The sequence below is a fragment of the Syngnathoides biaculeatus genome, chromosome 13, assembly GCF_019802595.1.
Source record: "Syngnathoides biaculeatus isolate LvHL_M chromosome 13, ASM1980259v1, whole genome shotgun sequence".
Classification (NCBI taxonomy): domain Eukaryota; kingdom Metazoa; phylum Chordata; class Actinopteri; order Syngnathiformes; family Syngnathidae; genus Syngnathoides; species Syngnathoides biaculeatus.
In genome coordinates, this window is record NC_084652.1 from 25,467,879 (window position 1) to 25,490,124 (window position 22,246).

General features: G+C 42.1%; 1 protein-coding gene across 5 annotated transcripts in view; it reads right to left on the minus strand.

Moving 5' to 3' along the window:
• The window catches only part of paxip1 (PAX interacting (with transcription-activation domain) protein 1), a 104,891-nt gene that overhangs the window by 33,850 nt on the left and 48,795 nt on the right, over positions 1–22,246 (minus strand). For all 5 annotated transcript variants that reach the window (XR_009797656.1, XM_061838702.1, XM_061838703.1 and 2 more), the window contains 6 exons: positions 17,512–17,649; positions 16,329–16,450; positions 8,558–8,742; positions 5,320–5,363; positions 2,639–2,706; positions 2,449–2,551 (listed from right to left, as the gene is read on the minus strand). Coding sequence is in view for 4 of the 5 variants with exons in the window: in XM_061838702.1 (XP_061694686.1) it covers positions 2,449–2,551; positions 2,639–2,706; positions 5,320–5,363; positions 8,558–8,742; positions 16,329–16,450; positions 17,512–17,649 (660 nt within the window). In the remaining variant the exon portion in view is untranslated. The remainder of the gene's footprint in view (positions 1–2,448; positions 2,552–2,638; positions 2,707–5,319; positions 5,364–8,557; positions 8,743–16,328; positions 16,451–17,511; positions 17,650–22,246) is intronic.

A 22,246-nucleotide genomic window follows, 5' to 3' on the forward strand; every position in this document is an offset into this window, starting at 1 on the left:
TTTTGTCACCGTCACACTGCCTCGCGATTTAACTGATATTAGTAGAACATGATATAAAATGGTATTTAAAATATTTCATCAATAAAAATTCTTGATCTGACAAACTTTATCTGAAGAAAAGTTAAATGCACTGGCCTGTGAAGGAATAAACATGAACGGTCTATAACCGCAATGTTTCGAAAATGTTGAAAATTTAGTTCAACATAACCTGCGTTCGTGGCAACAAGCTAGCAATGCATTGTAACAAACATTCGCCAATCGTGATGTGTTGTTGTGGGGTGGGGTGGGTGGTGAGCATGCATCGCCATGATTGCCGTAAGTAGGAGGCCGGCTAGAACGCACCTTTATGTGCATGCGCTAGACGTATTGGCCACACCTAAATCAAGCGATGAGGTGGATGATAATCTAATGTCTTTTGGTTTTTTTTTTTGTTTTTTTTTATGCTGTCACACGATTGACGCAATGAGCACTCCTGGTGTAACTGAATTTCCTTTTGACATGGCTCATGATGTTGATGACTTTCGACAATGCACTCGCATTACGTGAAGCAGTTCTGAACATGCGGTTTCGTACATGCTCAGTACAGTTAACTTGAATTTCCTGTTTCCAGGTGAATACCGGTTGTTCTGGACCAAGCTTTTTTAGTGAACAACGTTCATGAAATAAACACGTAAATTAATGTCAACACCACACAAAATAAGCGACGTCTTGAGAGAATGCGAGGGGAGGGGCGTTACTGTTACTATTGTTAGTGCCTCAACATGGCTACGCTCGTGAAAGCAGAACAACGTAGTCAAACACACTTCCGTTCAATGTTGTCAACTAATATTGGGATTAATTTTAGGAAATGTTTCCTCAATTTTCGGGAGCAATTTTCATGAAAATTTAAAAATCCGGAATTCCGGGAAAATTCGGAGAACTTTCGTCACTGTTTCTATAAACAAAATATGTATTCTTATGTTTGATAGATTCCTAACTGATAGCTTATAGTGTTTGCCAGACGTAATAATAACCAAGTCTCTTAATTTTGAACTCAGAATGTGTCTTGAGAAACCATGAGGGGACCCTGAGTGATGTACGAAGCGCGGCCACGTCATGCCCTGAAATATGCGCCTGACAGATACGGTGGCAGTGGCAGGTAACAGGACGGGAGGAACCAGGATGGACAGTAAATAGAAGACACACATAGTTAAAGTTCACATAGTGGAATATTATATTTTATTTTGTTTGAAACAATTTGAGCAAAAAGTTATTTGTTCTAAGTGTTAAACAAGCATGTATTACTGTGGGCTGAATAACCTAATTGTTTTGAATTGTCTGTAGTTTGAAAAACAGTTTGGTTTCACACTGCATAATAAAGGTTTCAATGTACAAGCAACGTTTCAGTTCTTTAGAACAGTTCTGTAGAGCTTCAGAACAAAGTTTATAGAAAAATTTCTTTTGAACAGTTCTGTAGAACTTGGGTCCAAAAGTTCTATAGCATTTATATAGAATGTTTGTATAGAAATTGTTTAGAAATGTTCTATAGAATTTTTTTAGCAGGGTTTGCACAAACAATCAGTAAACCCGTCTCCAACTATTAGCATACATCAAATTATCTTGTCACGTACGTCACATGAAACAAGTGACTTGCAGTTTTTTCTTGTCAGGGTGTCGCCACCACAGCGACTCACTTGCATAATTTGTTTGCTTTTGTAACCTATACCATGCTTATCCGGTCTTCAATAAAGCCATGTCCTAATTCACTTTACAAACTCGTTAACTGTCCATGTGCACATTTGCACATGAAATCACTACGATAAACAATACATGATACATACATTGGGATTATTTCACCCGAAGTCTCAGTCTTACTGCAAATTGATGGGAGGCCTGCCCTGCTGCGCAAGCCTTTTTTTTCCTCTCAGCTTCATTCATGTTATATCACATGACTAACAGCACTTCCTTGAAATGGCGGATGCAGTTGCAGCCTGAATCAAAGTACTGTAGATGAGATTTGTGACATCCCATTGTCATCGACGTAATAAAATAGCATGCACCAAGCATTTTCCCCCCTTTTTAAGAAAACGAAACTAAAATTGTGCTTATTTCATTGACAATCATGAAATTTTCGTCACGGTGAGCGAAAACTGTGTCGTACTGGCCAGTAATGTCAGACATTGGATTTATTTTCCCACCAATATCCGGAACAATTGAAATTACACTCTGTAAAGAGCATTTCAGCTCTGCGAATAGTTTTGGCAATACTGTGTATATAAAAGCACAATGAAAGTTAAGGATGATTAAAAAACAAAACCTGCATCCGATGAAAGTGTATTGATTTCACAGGCTACGGAGTTGGGACTAGTTAAGTTGTCAAATGTGTTTCCCCCACAAATGTTTGTGTATTTTGTTTTCCTGTTCATTGGCGAGAGACTGCTGCTAAAAAGGACTATTGAACAGACTTACCTTTGTGTATTGCTGAACTAGCGTTGGCTCAAACCCTGTGAAAATAACTCTTGGAGTGGACTCCGGGGGAAGCTTCTTACTGGGGGATTGGATCTCCTCCAATCTGTTAAAACAATCCACAAGATCAACATTGGATACAAGAAAGAAGTCAACAGTGTGAAAAAGCTGGAGTGAGATATGCTGAACTGACCGCGCTTTTTTGTTGGCTGGCTGGCTAGTGGAGTCAGCCAGCTTCTGTTTCTGGAAGAGCTGCAGGTTCTAAACCATAGATCATCATCAGAAAAATAAAGAAAGACAAGTCAACTAGACAGGAGATCAAGAGTTATTAATCAGACTATAATGTGACCTAGAAATATACTGTTTTATGTACAGTGGTGCCTTGAGATATGTGATTGAGTTTTGAGATACCAGCTGTTGGTTGACCAATTAATCTTAAAACAATGGCAAACTCCGTTGACAAGCAAATGGTGAAGAAGCTAAATGGTATCTACATTGTGGATCTATAAAGCTTTAAGCAACTTATTGAACACAAATGGTGCAGCGGCACGTATCGACATACTATACCAGTACTCGCCATCATATATTTATCTCTTGTGAGGAGCGACTAATGTTAGTTTTGTACTAGGTTGCAACATCTAAGTGTAAAGTATATCCCTCTTGCGGTCTTATACTGCCCCCAGATACCCAAGGCAGACACAACAGAAGGAAAAGCACAATAGCATTCAATTAATACTGTGTGACAGTTTTTGTTTTGTTTTAATTATTTACTCTATGTTTTTATGATTTTTTTTTTCCCTGAAGTACAAGTAGTAGTTCTATTCATTTTAGTGCATGGTCCATCAATGGATCCATTTATTTTCTTTCGCTTAGCCAAGGTCAGGTCATAGCTTTGGCAGCGACACCCAGACTTCTTTCTTCCCTGCCACTTCATTCAGCTTTTCCAGGGAGATCCCGAGGCGAACCTGGAGACATGATCTCTCCAGGTTGTCCTCAGGTGTCCCCAGGGTCTCTTCCGAGTGGGAAGTGCCCGAAACACCTCATCACGGAGGTGCAAGGGAAAAATACTAATTAGATGTGCATAATAATTTACAGTATCTGGCTTCTCTAAATGAAGAAGAGGAACAGCAGCTGTACTCTTGAGCCCATCCCGGCTGACCAAACGTCTTACTCCATCTGTAAGGAAGAGCCCAGAGACCTTCCAGAAGAAACTAATTTTGGCTGCTTGTATCCGGGAACTTGTTCTTTCAGTCACAGCCCAGATCTTATGAAAACAGGTGAGGGTAGGAACCTAGGTCAACCGTTAAATTGAGACCTCTTCCTTCCTCACCACAATGGACTGATACAAAGTTTGCCTCACTGCAGACTAAGCCACATGTCGATCTCTCGCTCCATTCATCCCTTACTCATGAACATGACCCCAAGATACTTGAACTCCTCAACTTGGGACAGGATCTTATCCCTGACCTGGAGAGAGCATACCACGCTTTTCCGACAGAGGGACAATGGTCACAGATTTGGAAGTACTGATTTTCATCCTAGCCACTTCACAGTCGGGTGCAAATGGCTCTAGTTAGAGTTGGAGATCACAGCTTGAATAAACCACATGAGCTACAAAAAGCAGAGATAAAATATGGAAGCCACCAAACGGACAACACTACATCACCGGTGCGCCAAGAGGTTCTAGCAATAAAAGTAATGAATACAATCACTCGCAAAGGGTCGCCTCAGTACCGGCAATGCAGACCAAAGTCTTGACAGTGGTCTTACGGGGACCAAACAGCCTGTATTAGGGAGTTGAGTACCCCATACGCCTGAAGCACCCCCCCACAGGACTTCCTGAGAGACATAGTTGAACGCCTTCTCCAAGTCCACAAAGCATGTAGTGTTGGAAACTCCCATGCACCGAGGACCCTGAGGAGGGTGAAGAGCTGCTACAATGTTCCATGGCCAGGACAAAAACCACACTGTTGATGGTGGACTGCTTCCCCGTCCTGAGAGGCCTGATTGCGGACAAGAATTTCCTCAAAGCCATCCGGAAGTCTTCCTCCATGGCATCACCAATCTCTCCATGCCCAAGTTTTTGGGACAGCGACCGCCAAAGCTGCATTCCACCTGAGCAGCCGTTGCCCATCAGCTGCCTGAGTAGAGATGACAAGTAATCCCTTGGCCATTAAAGATTATTCTGATTAAAAGTGTAATAGGTACACCCGCTTGCTTGGCGCCTCTCAAAGTGGTCAACTCCAGATTGGATGCGAGTCCAAGCCCTCTAAAGAGGACTGGTACCAGAGCCCAAGCAGTGTGTGGAGGTGAACCAGACTGTATCCAGTCGAAAATTCTCAACCTTACACAACAGCTTTACTCCTTCCCTGCCAGAGAAGTTAGATTCAATGTCCCTTGGACCAAGGTCGGATGGCCATGGTTCCTCCCTTCGGCCACCGCAAAGCTCACAATGCACCTGACCCCTATGGGCCCTCCCACAGGTGGTGAGCCCATGGTAAGGGGGACCTGCTATACCCTTTTGGGGCGTGCCCGACCAGGCTCAATGGGTCGTCTTCTTCGACCCCGCCTCCAGGCCTGGCTCCAAAGAGGGGCCCTGGTGACCTGCGTACATGCAAGGCAAATTTCAAATTTCTAATATTCATCGTAGGGATCTTTGGGCCATTGGTCACCTGGGACCTTTTTGCCATGGGTGACCCTACCAGGGGCGTGAACGCTCAGACAACTTATCTCATAGGATCTTTAGGACACACAAACCCCTCCACCACAATAAGGTGACGGTTCCAGGAGGTGTATAGTCTCAGAGCGAATTACTTGTATCCCAAGGCACCACAGTTTGAAAAGAAAACCCAGAAGGGGCTGCAACAAACTCACCGCTAAAGCTTCTTTAGGTATTTTGATTGGTGTTCTCCAAGGACCTAAAACAAATAAAAATTAAACAGTCAAAACAGTTTATATTACACAATCATAGTTTATTTTACAAACTTTGCAAATAATGTTCACCCATTATTGAATTGAATACACTACAAAGACAAAATATTTAATGTTCAAACTGATGAACTATTTTTTAACAAATCATTAAGTTAGAATTTAATGGTTAGATCATGTTTACCACTGTGTTACATCACCTTTTCTTTTAACAACATTCAATAAACATTTCGGAACTGAGGACACTACTTTTGTTAAAGCTTTGTATGGAGTTCTTTTCCATTCTTGCTTGATGTGCAGGTTCAGCTGTTCAACAATCCGAGGTCTTCATTGTCGTATTTTATGCTTCATAAAGTTTTCAATGGTAGACAGGTTTGGACTGCAGGTAGGCCAGGCTGGTACCCAAACTCTTTTATTACGAAGCCACAATGTTGTAATGTTACTTGGGAATGTCTTGTTGAAATAACTAGGGGTGTCCATGAAAAAGACGTTGCTTGAATGGCAGCCTATTTTTCTCCAAAACCTGTATGTACTGTATTTTTATGGTTATAAGGCACACCGTATTAAAAGGGGCAGTCTCGAATGTGGGTGCAATTCTAGTATTTAACACACGTACAAGGCACACTGTATTATTAGGCGCAGGCAGCGTGGCACTCGCGTGACAGTGAGGCACAATTGCACCTTTATTTTCCCAAGCAGAAGAACGAGCTTACACTTTTTTTCCCCACTACGAGCAGTGGAAGCGAGTCATGAGTCAACACACCATCTTCACCCAAGGTTTCACACCAAACCAAAATCTTTACACCAGAGCAAACAGAACAGCACAACCAGCAGATGACAAAACAATGAGCGAAGAAATAATTGACACAAAACATGCACTTCAAACGTTATTTACATACACATTTAGCGTTGCAAAGGATATAGCTATATAGCAACATTAGTTTAAAGCATACGGGATCATCCATGCACGCGATATAAAAAGGTACTGGATAGGAAACCGAGTTCAGTGTTACGTACTTTACTGACATATTTAACAGTGTAAATCGTGATTTCAGTTGTACTTTATTTAAGTATTTAACTATGTAGCTATACATTATAGCTGTGTAGAGATACTAACCGAAACCATACAGTAGCGTGTATGCACACTTTTTAAATATTTCAATAAAGTACAACCAAGTTCACTGTTTACAATGTTAAATACTTCATTAAAGGACAACCGAAGTCAAGTTTTTCTCTGGGTGCCTTTTTGAATAGCATGCAAGTATGCTACCGTATGCTTTAAACTAGTATTGCTATATAGTATAGCTACATTATTAAATACATTAATAAAGTACAACCGAACTCACTGTTCATATGGTATATCCCACGCCCCTCGCAACTTCACTTTGCTTACCATGTTGATGTCCAGCGAATGAAGTTGCTTTGTTGTTTTTCTTTCACGGCGACTGTTCTTTGTTAATTAATCCATTGCTCGTGTTGTTCTTCCAACTTGGGCCACCTCATCTTGTTTCCACAGAAATTCAGCTTGGTCTTCTTGACTTGGGAAAGCTCGTTTTTCAACTTTCTCAAGTGGAAGCAAACACGTTAGCCCAAGCATCCACAATCCTTTCAGAAATTTTGGAGTAACTCGCCCGGGGCTGCCTCTTAATATTGTTGTGTTCCCCATTTGTTTTCCCATCGCTCCCAACTTCACTTTTATTTTGTTCACGGCGATTTCCAGCGATCGTTTGTTCTTCGTTAATTAATCCATTGCTCGTGTTGTTCTTCCAACTTGGGCCACCTCGCTGTGTAGGCTCGCAGTATAACAGCAAGCTCCGAGTTCATTAGTTGCGCTTGTTTATTCATGGCGGTTTTTTGATCTTTGGAAGCAAATCTCTTTGTTGGCGCCATTTTTGGGGAACCTTAGCCAAAGCTATGTTTAGCACAAAACACATTCCAGCATTATGTACCTTCTGGGGGGGGGGGTGCATTTAGCGTCCTCTCCATGCTCACACTTTGTCCTGTAACTTCCACATGCTGTCCTCTCACAAGTCCGCTTTTCCTTTACATACGTAGCTTGTCAGCACGAAATGCTTCCAGTCGGTTACAAATTTTGAGCAATGGATCACATATAAGGCGCTCCGCATTATAAGGGGCTCTGTCCGTTTTGGAGAAAGTTCAAGACATTTAAGTGCACCTTATAGCTGTGAAAATACGGTACCTTTTCAGCATCACATACTGTATGTCTAAGTCCATTCCAGTGGCACTGCCACAGCCCCATATGATCACAGATGCTAGCTTTTGAACTTTGCATCCATAATGATTTTTTTCCTCTTTGGCCCCGAAGATACGATGTCCACAATTTCCCAAAACAATTTGAAATGTGGAATTGTTGGACAATAGAACAGTTTTCCAGTTTGTATCAGTCTTTCTAAGATGAGCTTGGCCCAGAAAAGCAGGTGGCGTTTCTAGGTGTTGCTGATAAATGGTGCTTGCTTTGAGTTTTAAGAGTTTAAGAGTTTTAAGTTGCACTTGCAGATTTAGCAATAAAATGTATTTACTAACATCGGTTTTCTGAAGTATTTGTTAGCCCATGTGGGTGATATCCTTGACACTTTTGATGCCACCTGAGGGATGGAAGGTCACAGGGATTCAATGCTGGTTTTCCATCTTGCCACTTACATCCAGTGGTTTCTCCATATTCGCCATACGTTTTAATATTATTGAACACAAATGAGGAAATCCCTAAATTTGTTGCAATTGTACATTGAAGAACATTGTCCTGAAACTGTTCTGACTTTTTTTTCCACGCACTTGTTCACCAAAAGGTCTCATCTTTCCTTGTGAATGACTGAGCAATTCAAGGAAGCTCTTTTTAGACCAACTTGTACCACCTACCTGTTCCCAATTACCCTATTCTCCTGTGGAATTTTCAAAACAGGTGTTTGATGAGCATTCCTCAATTTTATCCATCTTTTTTTCCACCTGTCCCGGCTTTTTTTGAAACATGTTGCATCACTAAAATTCCAAGTTAATAAATATTTGCTAAAAACAGTTGATCAGTTTGTAGTGTATTCAATTATAAATTGAACATCATTTGTAAATCGTTGTATTCTGTTTTTAATCGTTATAAACACCGTCCCAACTTCCCTGGAATTGGATTTGTATCTTATAAACACAACAAGTGACTCAAAATACTACATACCAAGCAGGTTCTGGACCAGCTGTAGGTTTGGCACGAGAGGCTCAGGATGTGTATAAACTGAGTATCTGCTGTGCTGAATTTGTCTAAGTGCTTCAAAGTTTCCCAACAGAATATCACACATCCATTGAGCGTTTACGCAGGGAATTTTCCATTCTTTGGCCTTCTCATACTTAAGTCCTGTTGGTCTAGAGAGAAAACCACAACACAGACACATTAACAACACTTTGTTGATGCTTTATAGGCAAAACCATGACACAGGCAAATGTAGAAATGACGACATCCCTGCAGAAAATTGTCACAAATATATATACGCACACAAACGCACACGCACGCACAAAGATGAAGCCCGTAGTTTACAAGTCACACTTGCCTCTTTCACGCTTCCTTCTCTCTGAATTTCTTCATTCATCAACTCAACTCAAAGTATTCTTTCCATCTATTGAGCACACTACTGGCACCAGTCAACACATTTCCATCGCTATCCTTAATCACCCTTACCTGCTTGCAGATACTATCCTGTCTGTCCTATGCTTTCCTGAGTCTAGCCTCCACGACTGTTTCCCATAACTTTGTCGGGAGTGGCTCATCAACTTTATTCCTCCATAATTCTCACAGGTCTAAACATCGCCTTTGTTCTTAAAAATGGGAAAGAACAAACTTTCCCTCCATTCTTCATCTTCTCGCCCACGAATATTCTGTTGAATAAGTTGGTCAAAAACTTCACAGCCACCTCTCCAAATTGTTTCCATAACTCCACTGGTATGTCATCAGGGCCAACACCATGCCATTTTTCATTCTTTTCAGTACCTTTCTAACTTCCCCCTGACTAATCATTGCCACTTCCCAGTCATTCATACTTGCCTCTTCTACTCTACCTTCTCTCCAATTTTCTTCATTCATTAACTTCTCAAAGTACTCTTTCCATCTACTTTGCACACTACTGGCACCAGTCAACATATTTCCATCGCTATTGCATCACCTTTATTTGCTGCACATCCTTCCCATCTCTATCCCTCTGTCTGGCCAACGTGTAGAGATCCTTTTTGCCTTCTTTTGTGTCCAACCTGGTGTACATGTCATATGCCTCTTGTTTAGCCTTCGTCACCTTGACCTTTGACCTCCGTCGCATCTCTATGTATTCCTTTTGCCTCTCCTCGGTCCTCTCAGTGTCCCACTTCTTCTTTGCTAATCTCTTTCGTGTATGACTTCTTGTATTTTGGGGTTCCACCACCAAGTCTCCTTCTCCCCTTTCCTCCAGAAGACACCTCAAGTACTCTCCTGCTTGTCTCTCTGATCACCTTGGCTGTCGTAGTCCAGACTTCCGGGAGCTCCTCCTGTCCATCGAGAGCGTCTCTTAGCCCTGTCCGAAAGGCCAAACATTCTTCCTTTCTCAGCTTCCATTATATGGTTCTCTGCTCTATCTTTATTTTCTTAATCTTCCTACCCACAACCAGAGTCGTCCTACACACCACGATCCTATGCTGTCAAGCTACACACTCGAGCTACCACTACCTTACAGTCAGTAACCTCCTTCAGATTACATCGTCTGTACATCATATGATCAACCTGCCCGCTTCTACCTCCCCTTCTGTAAGTCACTATGTTCCTGCCTCTTCTGGAAAAAAGTGTTCACTACTGCCATTTCCATCCTTTGATCAAAGTCCACCATTATCTGTTCTTCAAAATTCCTTTCCTGAATGCTGTAGTTACCCATCACGTCTTCATCGCCCGTTTCCTTCACTAACAAATCCATTACAACTTGCACCAATCACAACTCTCTTTCTCTCTCTGTCTGGAATCCTCAGAACGACTTCATCTAGTTCCTTCCAGAATTTTTCTTTCAACTCTAAGTCACATCCTACCTGTGTGGCATAGCCTTTAATCACATTATAAATCACACCCTCAATTTCAAATTTCAGCGTCATCACTTGATCTGATACTCTTTTCACCTCCAAGATCGTCTTAGCCAGCTCCTCCTTTTAAATAACTCCTACTCAATTTCTCTTCCCATCGACTCTATGCTTAAATAATTTGAACGCTGCTCCTAAACTTCTGGCCTTACTTCCTTTCCACCTGCTTTCTTGGATGCACAATATATCAACCTTTCTCCTAATTATCATGTCAACCAACTCCTGACCCTTTTCTGTCATAGTTCCCAACATTCAAAGTCCCTACAATAAGTTGTAGGGTCTGTGCATTCCTCTTCTGCCGACGAATTTGCTTCCCTCCTCTTCTTTGTTTTCAGCCCACAGTAGCTGAGTTTCCACCAACGCCCTGGAGGTTAATGGTGCCAGGGGGGCAGGCCATGCCCGATCCGGTATGGGATTCTTTAGATGAACGGTCATATTTGTTTGGCACAGTTTTACGGCGGATACACTTCCTGACAGCACTTTCTGCATTTATCCGGGCTTGGGACCTGCCTACAGATTGCACTGGCTTGTGTCCTGATAGGGCTGCATTTGAAACCATCCATCCATCCATCCATCCATCCATCCATCCATTTTCTACCACTTTTCCGGGTCGGGTCGAGGGGGAAGTAGCTAAAGCAGGGATACCCAGATTTCTCTTTTCCCAGCCATTTCTTCCAGCTCTTCCGGAGCGATCCGGAGGCGTTCCCAAGGCAGCCGAGAGACGTCGTCTCTACAGTGTGTCCTGGGTCATCCCGGGGTCTCTTTCCGTTGGGACATGCCACCTCACCAGAGAGGCGTCCGGGAGGCATCCAAATCAGATGCCCCAGCCAACTCTTCTGGCTCCTCTCAATGCGGAGGAGCAGCGGCTTGACATTGAACCCCTCCCAGATGACTGAGCATTTTAAACCAGATTTAATAATGCCATTAACTTAGAAGGGGAAAGTTACATGGAAGGGTCGCCAGCATCACTTCCGGTTTGTCGTAATTCTTTTAGATTATGCGTTTTTTTTTATCCATGGGGCACTTGTTTTCTGTGCATAACAGTTAGGGAAAATGAGAATTTTTTTTATTTATTATTGATCAATCTCATAACCTTTAAAGGTTTCCTACAACTACTACGACTGAATCAGGTCAAGTTTTCCATTTCAGAGGCTGATATATTTTGTGTCCATATGCTGCAACCTCTTTAGAGGTCAGCAACAACTAGCACCGTCTGCCACGCATGCTCGAGGTAGCTTCATCTTCTTCTACGGGCAATTAAAGTAGATTCTTCAACGCAATTTAGGTAAATTCTTCTTCTATGCATCATTGAGATAGATTCTTCTACGGGCACTGAAAGTTTTCAACACACATTGGAGGTATTTGTGCATGGCCAAACTCGACTGCATTACAGGGAACAGACACGTTTTTAAGCATTTTGTTTGAACAGGTTTTTATTGTACTTTTAAAGGTCAAGTATCATCCCTATAAACATTCTAAAATATATATTGTAAGGCAAAATACATAACATTATTCACTTCATCGTCTACGAAAAAACAAATGTGAGCAGAGAGCGCGTCATCCATGCGCAAACTTACAGAAGTGTCATTCGATGACATCCAAGTGGCCGCCATATTGGCTGCATCCTCTGTCCGTGATGTCACCCGGACATTCGCCAATGAAAACATGCAGTGCACCCTACTATGGGAGACGAACACGCCCCTTCTGACACGGAAGCTCTTTTCGAAAAGGAAAACACCATACAACCGAGTCAAGTTACCGGGAAATATTAGACTATTGTTTCGAGCCATATTCACATGATGTGCGATCACGGCCAAACCGCCTCCCCGTCCGATCCACTTCCGTGGCGGAGATGAGCCATCACGGCTCATTTTCGGCGTCGGGGTGGCTTATCACGGAGCCGTGCCGTGCTGCTTTAGGGGGTTGTTCATAGCTGCCGCAGTACGCGATGAACAACACCGTCGAACTGGGGCGGTTTACTGCGCGCACACGGCTGAGTGAGGCATTGTTGGATGCGTTCTTAAGAGCCACCGCCGCCCGCAAGCCTGACGCGGAGCCTTCGCTGAAGCCGCGCCACCTCAGCCGGTGTGGCTCATTTTCTGCGATGTGGTGGCTTATAATGGAGCCGAGCCGTGCTGCTTTAGGAGGTTGTTGAAAGCCGCATTACGTGATGAACAACACCGACAAGCTGCGGCGCTTTACTGCAATCATGCGGCTGAGTAAGGCATTGTCGGCTGGGTTCTTCAGAACAGCCGCAGTCCGCGGGTTCGAAGCGCAGCCTTCGCTGGCGAAGCGACGAAGCAGCCTCTGTCCTTTACGTCACTTCCTGCTTCTTCTCGAAAACAAATCCCGAGAGAATTTTCATGGCGGGAGTTACAAAAAGCTGTATGTCAAAATCATGTTTTGTGGTGAAAAAACGCATGGGCCCATATCGACTGCCATTTTTCCATTAATAACATACTAAAAACCATCCATTTCATGACAGTGGCCCTTTAAACTAATAGCCGCTTAGCGACAAAATAAACATTTTAGCCGCATCGTAAAATATGCCGCAGGGTTCACCGCGCCTGAAAAAAGTAACATATTGTCTGGAAAATACAGTAGTGTATTGAACATCATTTGGAACACCAAACACCTGTCTATATAAGGTCACACATTTGGCAATGCATATTAGAGCACAAACCAAGCAACGACATCTGAGGAATAATCTTACAGACCTCTATGACCGCATTGTGTCTAGGCACAAATCTGGGAAGTATACAAAAAAATGACAGCAGCACTGAAGGTCCCAAAAAGCAGTGTGGTCTCAATTATTCAGAAATGAAGAAATCTCTTCCTAGATCTGGCCGTCTGACGAAGCTGAGTAGCTGGGAAAGAAAAGCTTTGGTCAGAGAGGTGAAAAAAAAACCTAGAATTTCCTTGCAAATATAGGACAACAATCCAGAAGGTCATCCATTGCTAACTCCCTCCACCAATCAGGTCTTTATGGCAGAGTGGCCAAACAGTAGCCAATTCTCACTGAAATGCACATGGTACCCCACTTGAAATTTGGCAAATGGCACTTAAACTCTCAGACCTGCACAAACAAAGTTCTATGATCTGATGAAATCAAAATATGACTTTTTGGCCTCAATTGCAAGAGTCATATTTGGAGAAGAAGAGGCACTGCTCATTACCTGGCTACCACCATTCTTACTGTGAACGATCGTGGTGACAGCTTCTTCCTGTGGGGCTGTTTCCTATTGCATGAATGGACTAACTAGTTCATGTAGAGGGTAAGATGATACCCCCCAAAAAGTAAGTAAGTTTCTTTCGGCTTGTCCCTTTCGGGGTCGCCACAGCGTGTCATCTCAGATGAACGCACATTTTCAAACGAACTTGCACCAGAATGCTCTGAAATTCAAGACAAGGGTGTTTATCCGCCTTCCAACAAAACAACTGCACACTACCTAAGTAACAGAAAATGGCTTCAGGAGCAGCCTGTGAATGTCCTTGAGCGGCTCAGCAAGAGCCCTGACTTGAATCCAATATAACATCACTGAAAACGCCTAAAAATGGCTGTCCATCCAACTTGCCTTTGACAAGATCTGGAGACAAAAATGGGAGAAAACAACCCAAACTGCCGTGCTCATAGACATACCCAAGAACACTTGAGGCTGTGATTGCTGCTAAAGGTGCTTCAGCAAAATATTTAGCCAAGGGTGTTGATATATAATCATTGATATGTTTAAATTTTCTAAAAATATTCACAACTGTCTGACAATGTTTATCATTATGGGATATTTTATGCGGATGTTTTTAAAAAAAACTACATTCAAATGAGCATTAGATTAAGTCAAACATCAAATGGTGAAATCGCGAAGGGGTGAGAATACTTTCTTGTGGTATTGTGGGTGTGTGTTTGTGCATGTTTACAGATGTACCTCTACTTACGAAATTAATCCGTTCCAAAAGTTGTTTTGAAAGATGAATTTTTCATAAGTAGAAGCGCATTTTACATAAAATTGCCTAAACGTTCCAAGCCCCCTGAAACCCCCCCACACACCACCAAAAATAGGAATCAGAAACCGCTTTATTTGGTCAAGTGTGTAAAAAAAACAGCATAATACATAATATAAAGAATAAAAACATGTTCATTTCTCGTTGATGAAAAAGTTGTACTTTTCAAATGCGTGTTTGCTTGTGAAGGTGTGTGACAGCACTATCGTGAGTCGGTGACAGTCGAGTGCCCAAGGGAATCAAAAAGTATCATGTGTAAAGAGTGACGTCCCTCCTAGCCAATGGTATTCCAGGAAGATGCTACGGTGATAGCAATGGGGGAGCTGGTCTATTGTGGCGCACAAAAAAAGGTCCAAAATGATTATGTTTGGTGGAATTTGGGGAATCCAGCGCCTTTTTTTTCTTTTCATAACCTGAATTTCCCTCAGAGCTAAGGACAATATTTTTCCAAGGAGGCGTTTCGTGTGTGTATATATGTATACATTTTTTTTTTTCCTTCGAATTTTGCAACCCAAAAGCCACTGCCAACACCCCTACCCACTTGATCTTCACAGCATCTCAAATGAAATGTTTCGTAAAGGGGTATCTCAACAAACTATAATTCGTAAACTATGTATTTCTGTAGAAAAATTTAATAGCTTTGAAATTATTATTTTAATTAATTTTGTTTAGAGCCAACAAACCCTACATATTACGATACAGCCATCCATTTTCTGATCCAATGATCCTCACCAGGGTTGTGAGTATATTGGCACCTGTCTCAGCTGACTTCAGGAACAAACTGGTTGCCAGCCAATTACTGGGCATATAGAGACAGACAGAGAAATAATCATTCCCGCTCACTCACATATAAATACATAAGAAACATCCATCCATCCATTTTCTTTTTCTGCTTATCCTCACGAGGGTCACAGGGACTGCGAGGACTTGACTCCACTGATGAGCCACCACTGGACATCCGGGAGCATTGAGGGCTGTAGCTTCCATCTGAGTGGGAACGCTGGTCATTTGACTCTTGCTCACTCTCATCCACTTCCTCTGGCTCCACATAAGTAAGTCGAGGATGATAGAGAATGTTGCATGTTTTTGGGATGTGGGAGGAAACCGGAGTGCCCGGAGAAAACCCATGCAGGCACGAGGAGAACATGCCAACTCCAAATAGGTGGGGCCGAAACTGAACCCGGGTCCTCACAATTGTGAAGCCAACGCTTTACCAGCTGAACCACTGTGCCGCTTACACAAGAAACAGTAAAAAAAAAAATATATATATATATATATAAAAGTGAGGGTGCAATTGGTCTCATGAAAATTATTTTCTTGTTTTGGGTTAATCTGTACAATTGACGAGTTTCACTTTTGGAATTGCAATCATCCAATGCAAAGAACTCTCCTACAGTATTAAAAAGTTACTAAGATGCAATTGCATATATGCATCTTTTTAAAGTGACCTATCATACCAAATTCCTATGAGAAAAGGCAGCCCAAATATGTTCAAATATTTTAATTACTACTCTGAATATAAATCAGCCAGATCAACAGGGCCGTGTGCTAGCTGAGAACTGGCTCAAAGAAAAATCAAATGTAAAACATATGCAAAAAGATTCAAAAGAAAAAAAATAGTCATTTAAAAAAAGTCTGAGCCCATTATTTGTACAGAGGAAAATTAAGCAATATGACATGTCTACAAATGGAAATAGGTTAATTCATTAAGCTTGGTGGTCGTGGAAAAAAAACTTGGTACAATCAACAACCCCTGGTTCTCATTTGAGATCCAAATGCAGAACCATGTGGGCTCTTGTTAATTAATTAAATACATTGTTGACATTATCTCCCAAGTCAACACACATTGGGCCCCTTCTTACTCTTTGCAGACAAGGACACTGTTGCTCCGGCACAGGTACCCGGTGTATCTTGCACCAGCCAAGTAAGCCATCAACTTCAAGTCATCTCGGTCAGCGTCCACAAAACCGGTCACAGATATAATCTGAGAGGAAAAAAAAGGTTGTTTAAGAAAGCAGCAATACAGTGAAAAAATATTAAAGAGTGTAAAAAGCACAAACCTAATTGAACAATAAACATCTCATTCATTTTGAAAAAACACTAATTAATTATGACGTTTAAAGTAAATTTCTTTTTTTGATCTTCACGTTTGATTTGTGCAGCACGTCTGTTTATCTGTATAGATATATATAGAAGGGTGGAAAAATTAATTTTATTCTATTTGCCACTTAGACTACTTACTTTTTGACCATTCCAAAGAAACTCAATGTTGCTTCCTTGACCGTTAGATAACGCCACAACAACTTTACAAGTGAAAGGAATGAGTGTTTCCACCCAACGATTGGTGGATTGGCCTTTCAACAGCTCTCCCCGCCCCCCACCCATTTTTGAATCACAAAGAATAATACCATTCATGATGTGGGGGATGCCGCTATGTTGGAACATATGTACTGCCGAGTTTTCCACTATATGCTTAATTAGGATGCACCAGCAAGCACTGCCTATCCATCCTAATTAAGCCTTGTTGCATGAACTGTTGAAACGGCTCATAAGAGAGCCGAAACGTTTTCTAAGAAAAAAAGAACAGTCCAGTTGCAATCGAGTCAGTGCTCTGAGATTAAAATGACCTAGATGAATAAGAATATTCACAGGCAAGGTTCAGTTAATGCAATACAGTTGCTGTTATAGGTTTAGTACAGGTGTACTCTCACAGTTGTTCTGCCCCTAGTAGACGGCAAGGTAGCTGTTATTAATAACTGTCAGAACACAACAATGGCATTGGACGCTCGAGCATTCGAATCTGCAAAATCGATTTCAAGGCCCACCTTATCCAATCATGCTCTGGCCAGTGAAATGTACCGAACTTCAGCATGTGAACCGGATATGAGGTAACAAGCCCATTGATACATTGTGCAGATTTTGGCGTTTGTGTGCAAAAAGAAAAAGTCCTACTTTCATTCGGCCATGACAACTGTCATACTGTGGATAAATGTAAACAATGGAAAGGCTCAACATTCATAGAATCAAATTTACAACATGACATACATGATGAGAGCAAGGCTTGGCTCCAGGAGGAAAGGCAAATGGCAGATGTAGTGTCCGATGAGGAGGCACCATCCTCTTCCTTTTAAGCACTGTGTTGAGCCAGTGGGCTGTTACACAACGTTTTCCCTCTCTGAGGGCCTGAAGGGAGGGACACACAATCACAATGACAATGGTGTCAAAAAAGAAAAGAATATCTTGATATCCTGCTTGGTAAGCATATTTTATATTTTACACATCACTCCTTCACTCCTTGTTTACATACGTTAGGAAAAAAATTGCTGATAGGCTATGGAGATACGTGTCAGCATCAAGTAATTTCTCTCTGGCCCCTTGCCAGCGATAGGCAATGTTGAGGGGTTTAGCAGACTATTCGATTTTAACCCATTGGCTGCAGCTTCTTAATAACTGGACTTCATTGCCATGGACTCCTGGCTTATTGATGACGGCTTGATGGACCTTCACCCCAACAGGGTAGATGCCATCAATCGTTCACAAAACAGATAACTCTTCAAGTTTTCCATGGCACTACAGCAAGCTGGGACAAATGTGTTTAGTAGGACTGTTAGAATGGGTGTGGAGTCTCTAAAGTTAACGCTAACTAGCAATATAGCGGACTCTAACACCACAGGTCAACATTGTATGTAGGGTAATATACTGCACATTTTGATCTACTACCCACAAATGCATTGCCTCCTGCTATGGTTTCAACTGAGGTAGCAAAGCGTGATGAATTTAAGTACTCTTCCCTGTTTCGTTTTACCGTTGACTAGATTCCTTAAGGCTTAATCTCTTGCTGCGCCAACAGCAACTCAATATATATTGCAGGTTCTAGACCAGGGATTGATAAACCAAAACATTTTATTTTAATAAATCCATCCTTCCATTATCCAAGTGTCATGGGAGAGCCAGAGGCTATCCCAGCAAGCTTCAGGTGAAAGGTGGACTCCACCCTGAACTGGTCACCAGTCAGTCACAGGGCAGATAGACACCCTCACTGAGCGGGAATCGATCCCACGCTGCCTGCACCAATTTCAGGCATGTGTACCAATATACCATCAATGACTTTTATCTTAATATGTATTAATATGAAAAGCCATATTGGACCAAAAAAAACATAACACGGCCTGGAGCCGCAAAAAAAAAAAAAAAAGCCCAATACTATATAAGCCTTGTAATGAAAATAACATACGCTATAAATGTCTATATTACCCTACTATTCAAATGACAATGAGCAATCATGATTAACTTAATTTTTCATGCAGCCCCCTCCTAGAGCAGTCACTACTTATTGTGGTGGAGGGGTTTGTGTGTTCCGAGGATCTAAGTTGTCTGGGGCTTCACGTCCCTGGTAGGTTCATCCTTGGCAAAAACGTCCTCGGTGAGGGACCAGACAAAGTACGACTCCAAAACCCTTATGATGAGTACATATGTTGGATCTCGGTTTCCTTTGCCCGGATGCGGGTCACCAGGGCCCACCTCTGGATCCAGGCCTGAAGGTGGGGCTCGAACGCCAGCGCCTGGTAGTTGGGCCTGCACATATGGGGCACAGCCGGGCACAGTTTGAAAGGGGAACATGGGTCCCACTTCCCATGGGCTCACTACCTGTGAGAGGGGCCATAGGGGTCGGTTGCAATGTGAGTCGGAAGTTGGCCAAAGGCAATCCGATCCCCAGCTGCAGAAAGTAGCTCTAGGCATATGGAAAGTCAAAACTTTGGGAGGGGAGGAGCCCGAGTTGGTGCGTAAGATCCAGAAGTTCTGACTAGATATAGTTGGACTCTCCTCTTATTCCTCAGTAGTTTCCACAGTTCTGAACATCACCTTTGTTCTTAAAAATGGGGAGTAGCACACTTTTCTTCATTCTTCTGGCATCTTCTCTCCTGCTAGTATTCTATTGAATAAGTTGGCCAAAAACTTCACAGCCAACTCACCAAATTGCTTCCATAGCTCTACTGGTATGTCAGAGTCCAACTGTCTTTCCATTTTTCATTCTGTTTACTGCCTTATCCCTTACTAATCATTGCCACTTCCCAGTCATTCACGCTTGCCTCTTCTACTCTACGTTCTCTCCCATTTTCTTAATTCATTAACTTCTCAAAGTACTCTTTCCATCTACTTCGCACACTACTGGCACCAGTCGACACATTTCCATCTCTATCCTTAATCACCCTTACCTGCTGCAAATCCTTCCCATCTCTATCCCTGTCTGGCCAACCAGTAGAGATCCTTTTCTCCTTTCGTGTCCAACCGGGTGTACATGTCTTCATATGCCTCTTGTTTAGCCTTTGCCACCTCTACCTTTGCCCTACGTCGCATCTCGATGTACTCCTTTGGCCTCTCCTCAGTCCTCTCAGTATCCCACTTCTTCGTTAATCTCTTTCCTTGTATGACTCCCTGTATTTTGGGGTTCCACCACCAAGTCTTCTTCTCCCCTTTCCTACCAGAAGACACCGCAGGTACGCTCCTGCCTGCCTCTCTGAATACCTTTGCAGTAGTATTCCAGTCTTCTGGGAGCTCTTCCTGACCATCTAGAGCCTGTCTTACCTCTTTTCGAAAGGTCACACAACATTCTTCCATTCTCAACTCCCCCCACCTGATTCTCTGCTCTACTTCTGTCTTTTTAAACTTCCTGCCCGCTACCAGAGTCATCCTAAACACCACCATCCTATGCTGTCGAGCCACACTCTCCCCAACCACTCCCTTCGTTAGTAACCTCCTTCATATTACATCCTCTTCTCTTGTGACAGGAACAAAACAATGTACAGATCCTTGGAGCTGAGCAACAAAACACAATATCCCTTTGTGTCATTCCAAGTGTATAGTGACAAAAGACTTTATAAACACAGACACCATCCATCCATCCATCCATCCATCTATCGTTCTCTAATTTTTTTTACACCAGAGCAAACACGGTCAGTCCCTGAACGCTCCCTTTGACCACCGTGAGCAAGATGCGACGTAGGCACTGTGATCAGATCAGTGTCAAGTTCCATGGCTCATTAAAAGATTCAGATTACAGCATTTACATTCCCACATTCAGAACATTTTCAAGAGTTGTTTTTGCAAACTTCGATGAAAATGTCAACAAACAAAAAATACTTTGCTAAGCAAACCAAGCCAGCTAAGAACTATAAATCTGAAAGGTCACTTCCAACTTTGTTTTTTTTTTCTTTTTTTTTTTTTTAAATCCACAACGATATTCCCGTCTGTTTTTCTTGGTGTAAAACTGAATTATTGCTTTCAGAATATCTTTAGCAATGCATGTTGAAAGCTGAATGATGCTCACAAACAGGGGTGCCCAGACTTTTTTACCCCAAGATCAACTTTTCAAGCAGCCAGCCTCTCGCAAGCTACCGACAGGGAGGCATTGGGGGGGGGGGGGGGGTGTCAGTTGGGAGGAGACTGAATGAAGCTCCCAAACAGTATTAAGGTTAATGTTACGTCGCCTCCTATATTTAAAGTACAGAATTTGATTTTTATGCACTGTATTGTCTGTGCTTTCATCCTCGATCAGGCTGTGCCAAGGTGGAATTTTAACATTACATACAATCTCATCCTGCACTTTCTACTTTGGCTTTAGACCAGACCTTTCTCACGCGAAAAAGAGAAAATCTAGTCCAGCAGTTTCTGTCTTTTCTTCCATTATTCACATACTACGACAGTCATTGCTTCTCAGCTGCCAACTTTGACAGAGTGGGAAAGGCCAAACAGTTTATCTGCTGTCGGAAAAATCTATTCCCCGTGCAGGGCAGAGGCGAAAGATTTGCCAGGAATGGTTTTCTTAACTCAAGTGGCTCAAATTGAGGGACTCCATTTTTTTCTGCCAATGGTGTATTGACAGCAGAAGAAAAAATGTTCTGACACGCGGAAAATCTTCGGCGGCGCCGAAGTTGGATGACTTCGTGAAGCATCAGCAGAGAGCTGATCACAGGTTTGCTGCAACTTCAAAGACAGTTGATGTAGAATGTGGCTTCAGCAGGCATAACATTGTAAAGACGTCCTTAAGGAACTGTCTTAAAACAGCAGACAGCTGATCACAAGTTTGCTGCAACTGCAAAGACGTAATTGATGTAGAACGTGGCTTCACCAGGCATAACATTGTAAAGACATCATTAAGGAAGTGTCTTAAAATACAAAGTGTCAATGAGCTGTTAATCGTTAAAATTGAAGGCCTGGGAGAATAGTTGTTGGATTTTGATAAACGTTTCTGTAAATATGTGATCAGTAAAATCAGGGAGAATCTTTATTCCAGGAATGATGCAAAAACTTAGTGTTGAACACTGATGTTATTTTCTACAGTCAGAACAGGATTGAGATTGATCATTTTTTATTTCTATGACACATCTCTGTCAATCTTAATGTTTACTAGATTCAGTTCCCAATAAAAACATAACTCTTTGTATCACATTTACATCTGGAAGTTATTTGTATGCATGTAACCCGTATAACCAGAAAGAGGACAGTGAAGAAAAGTATTTGAACACCCTGCTATATTGCAAATTCACCCACTTAGAAGTCATGGAGAGGTCTGAAGTTTTTGAAAACATCCCTCCTGCAGCGTGTGCAAAACTGGTGAACAACTACAGGAATCGTTTGACCTCTGCAATTGCAAACAAAGGCTACTGTACCAAATATTAACATTGGTTTTCTCAGGTGTTCAAATACTTATTTACAGCTGTATCACACAAATAAATCATTAAAAAAAATCCTACATTGTAATTTCTGGATTTTTCTTTTT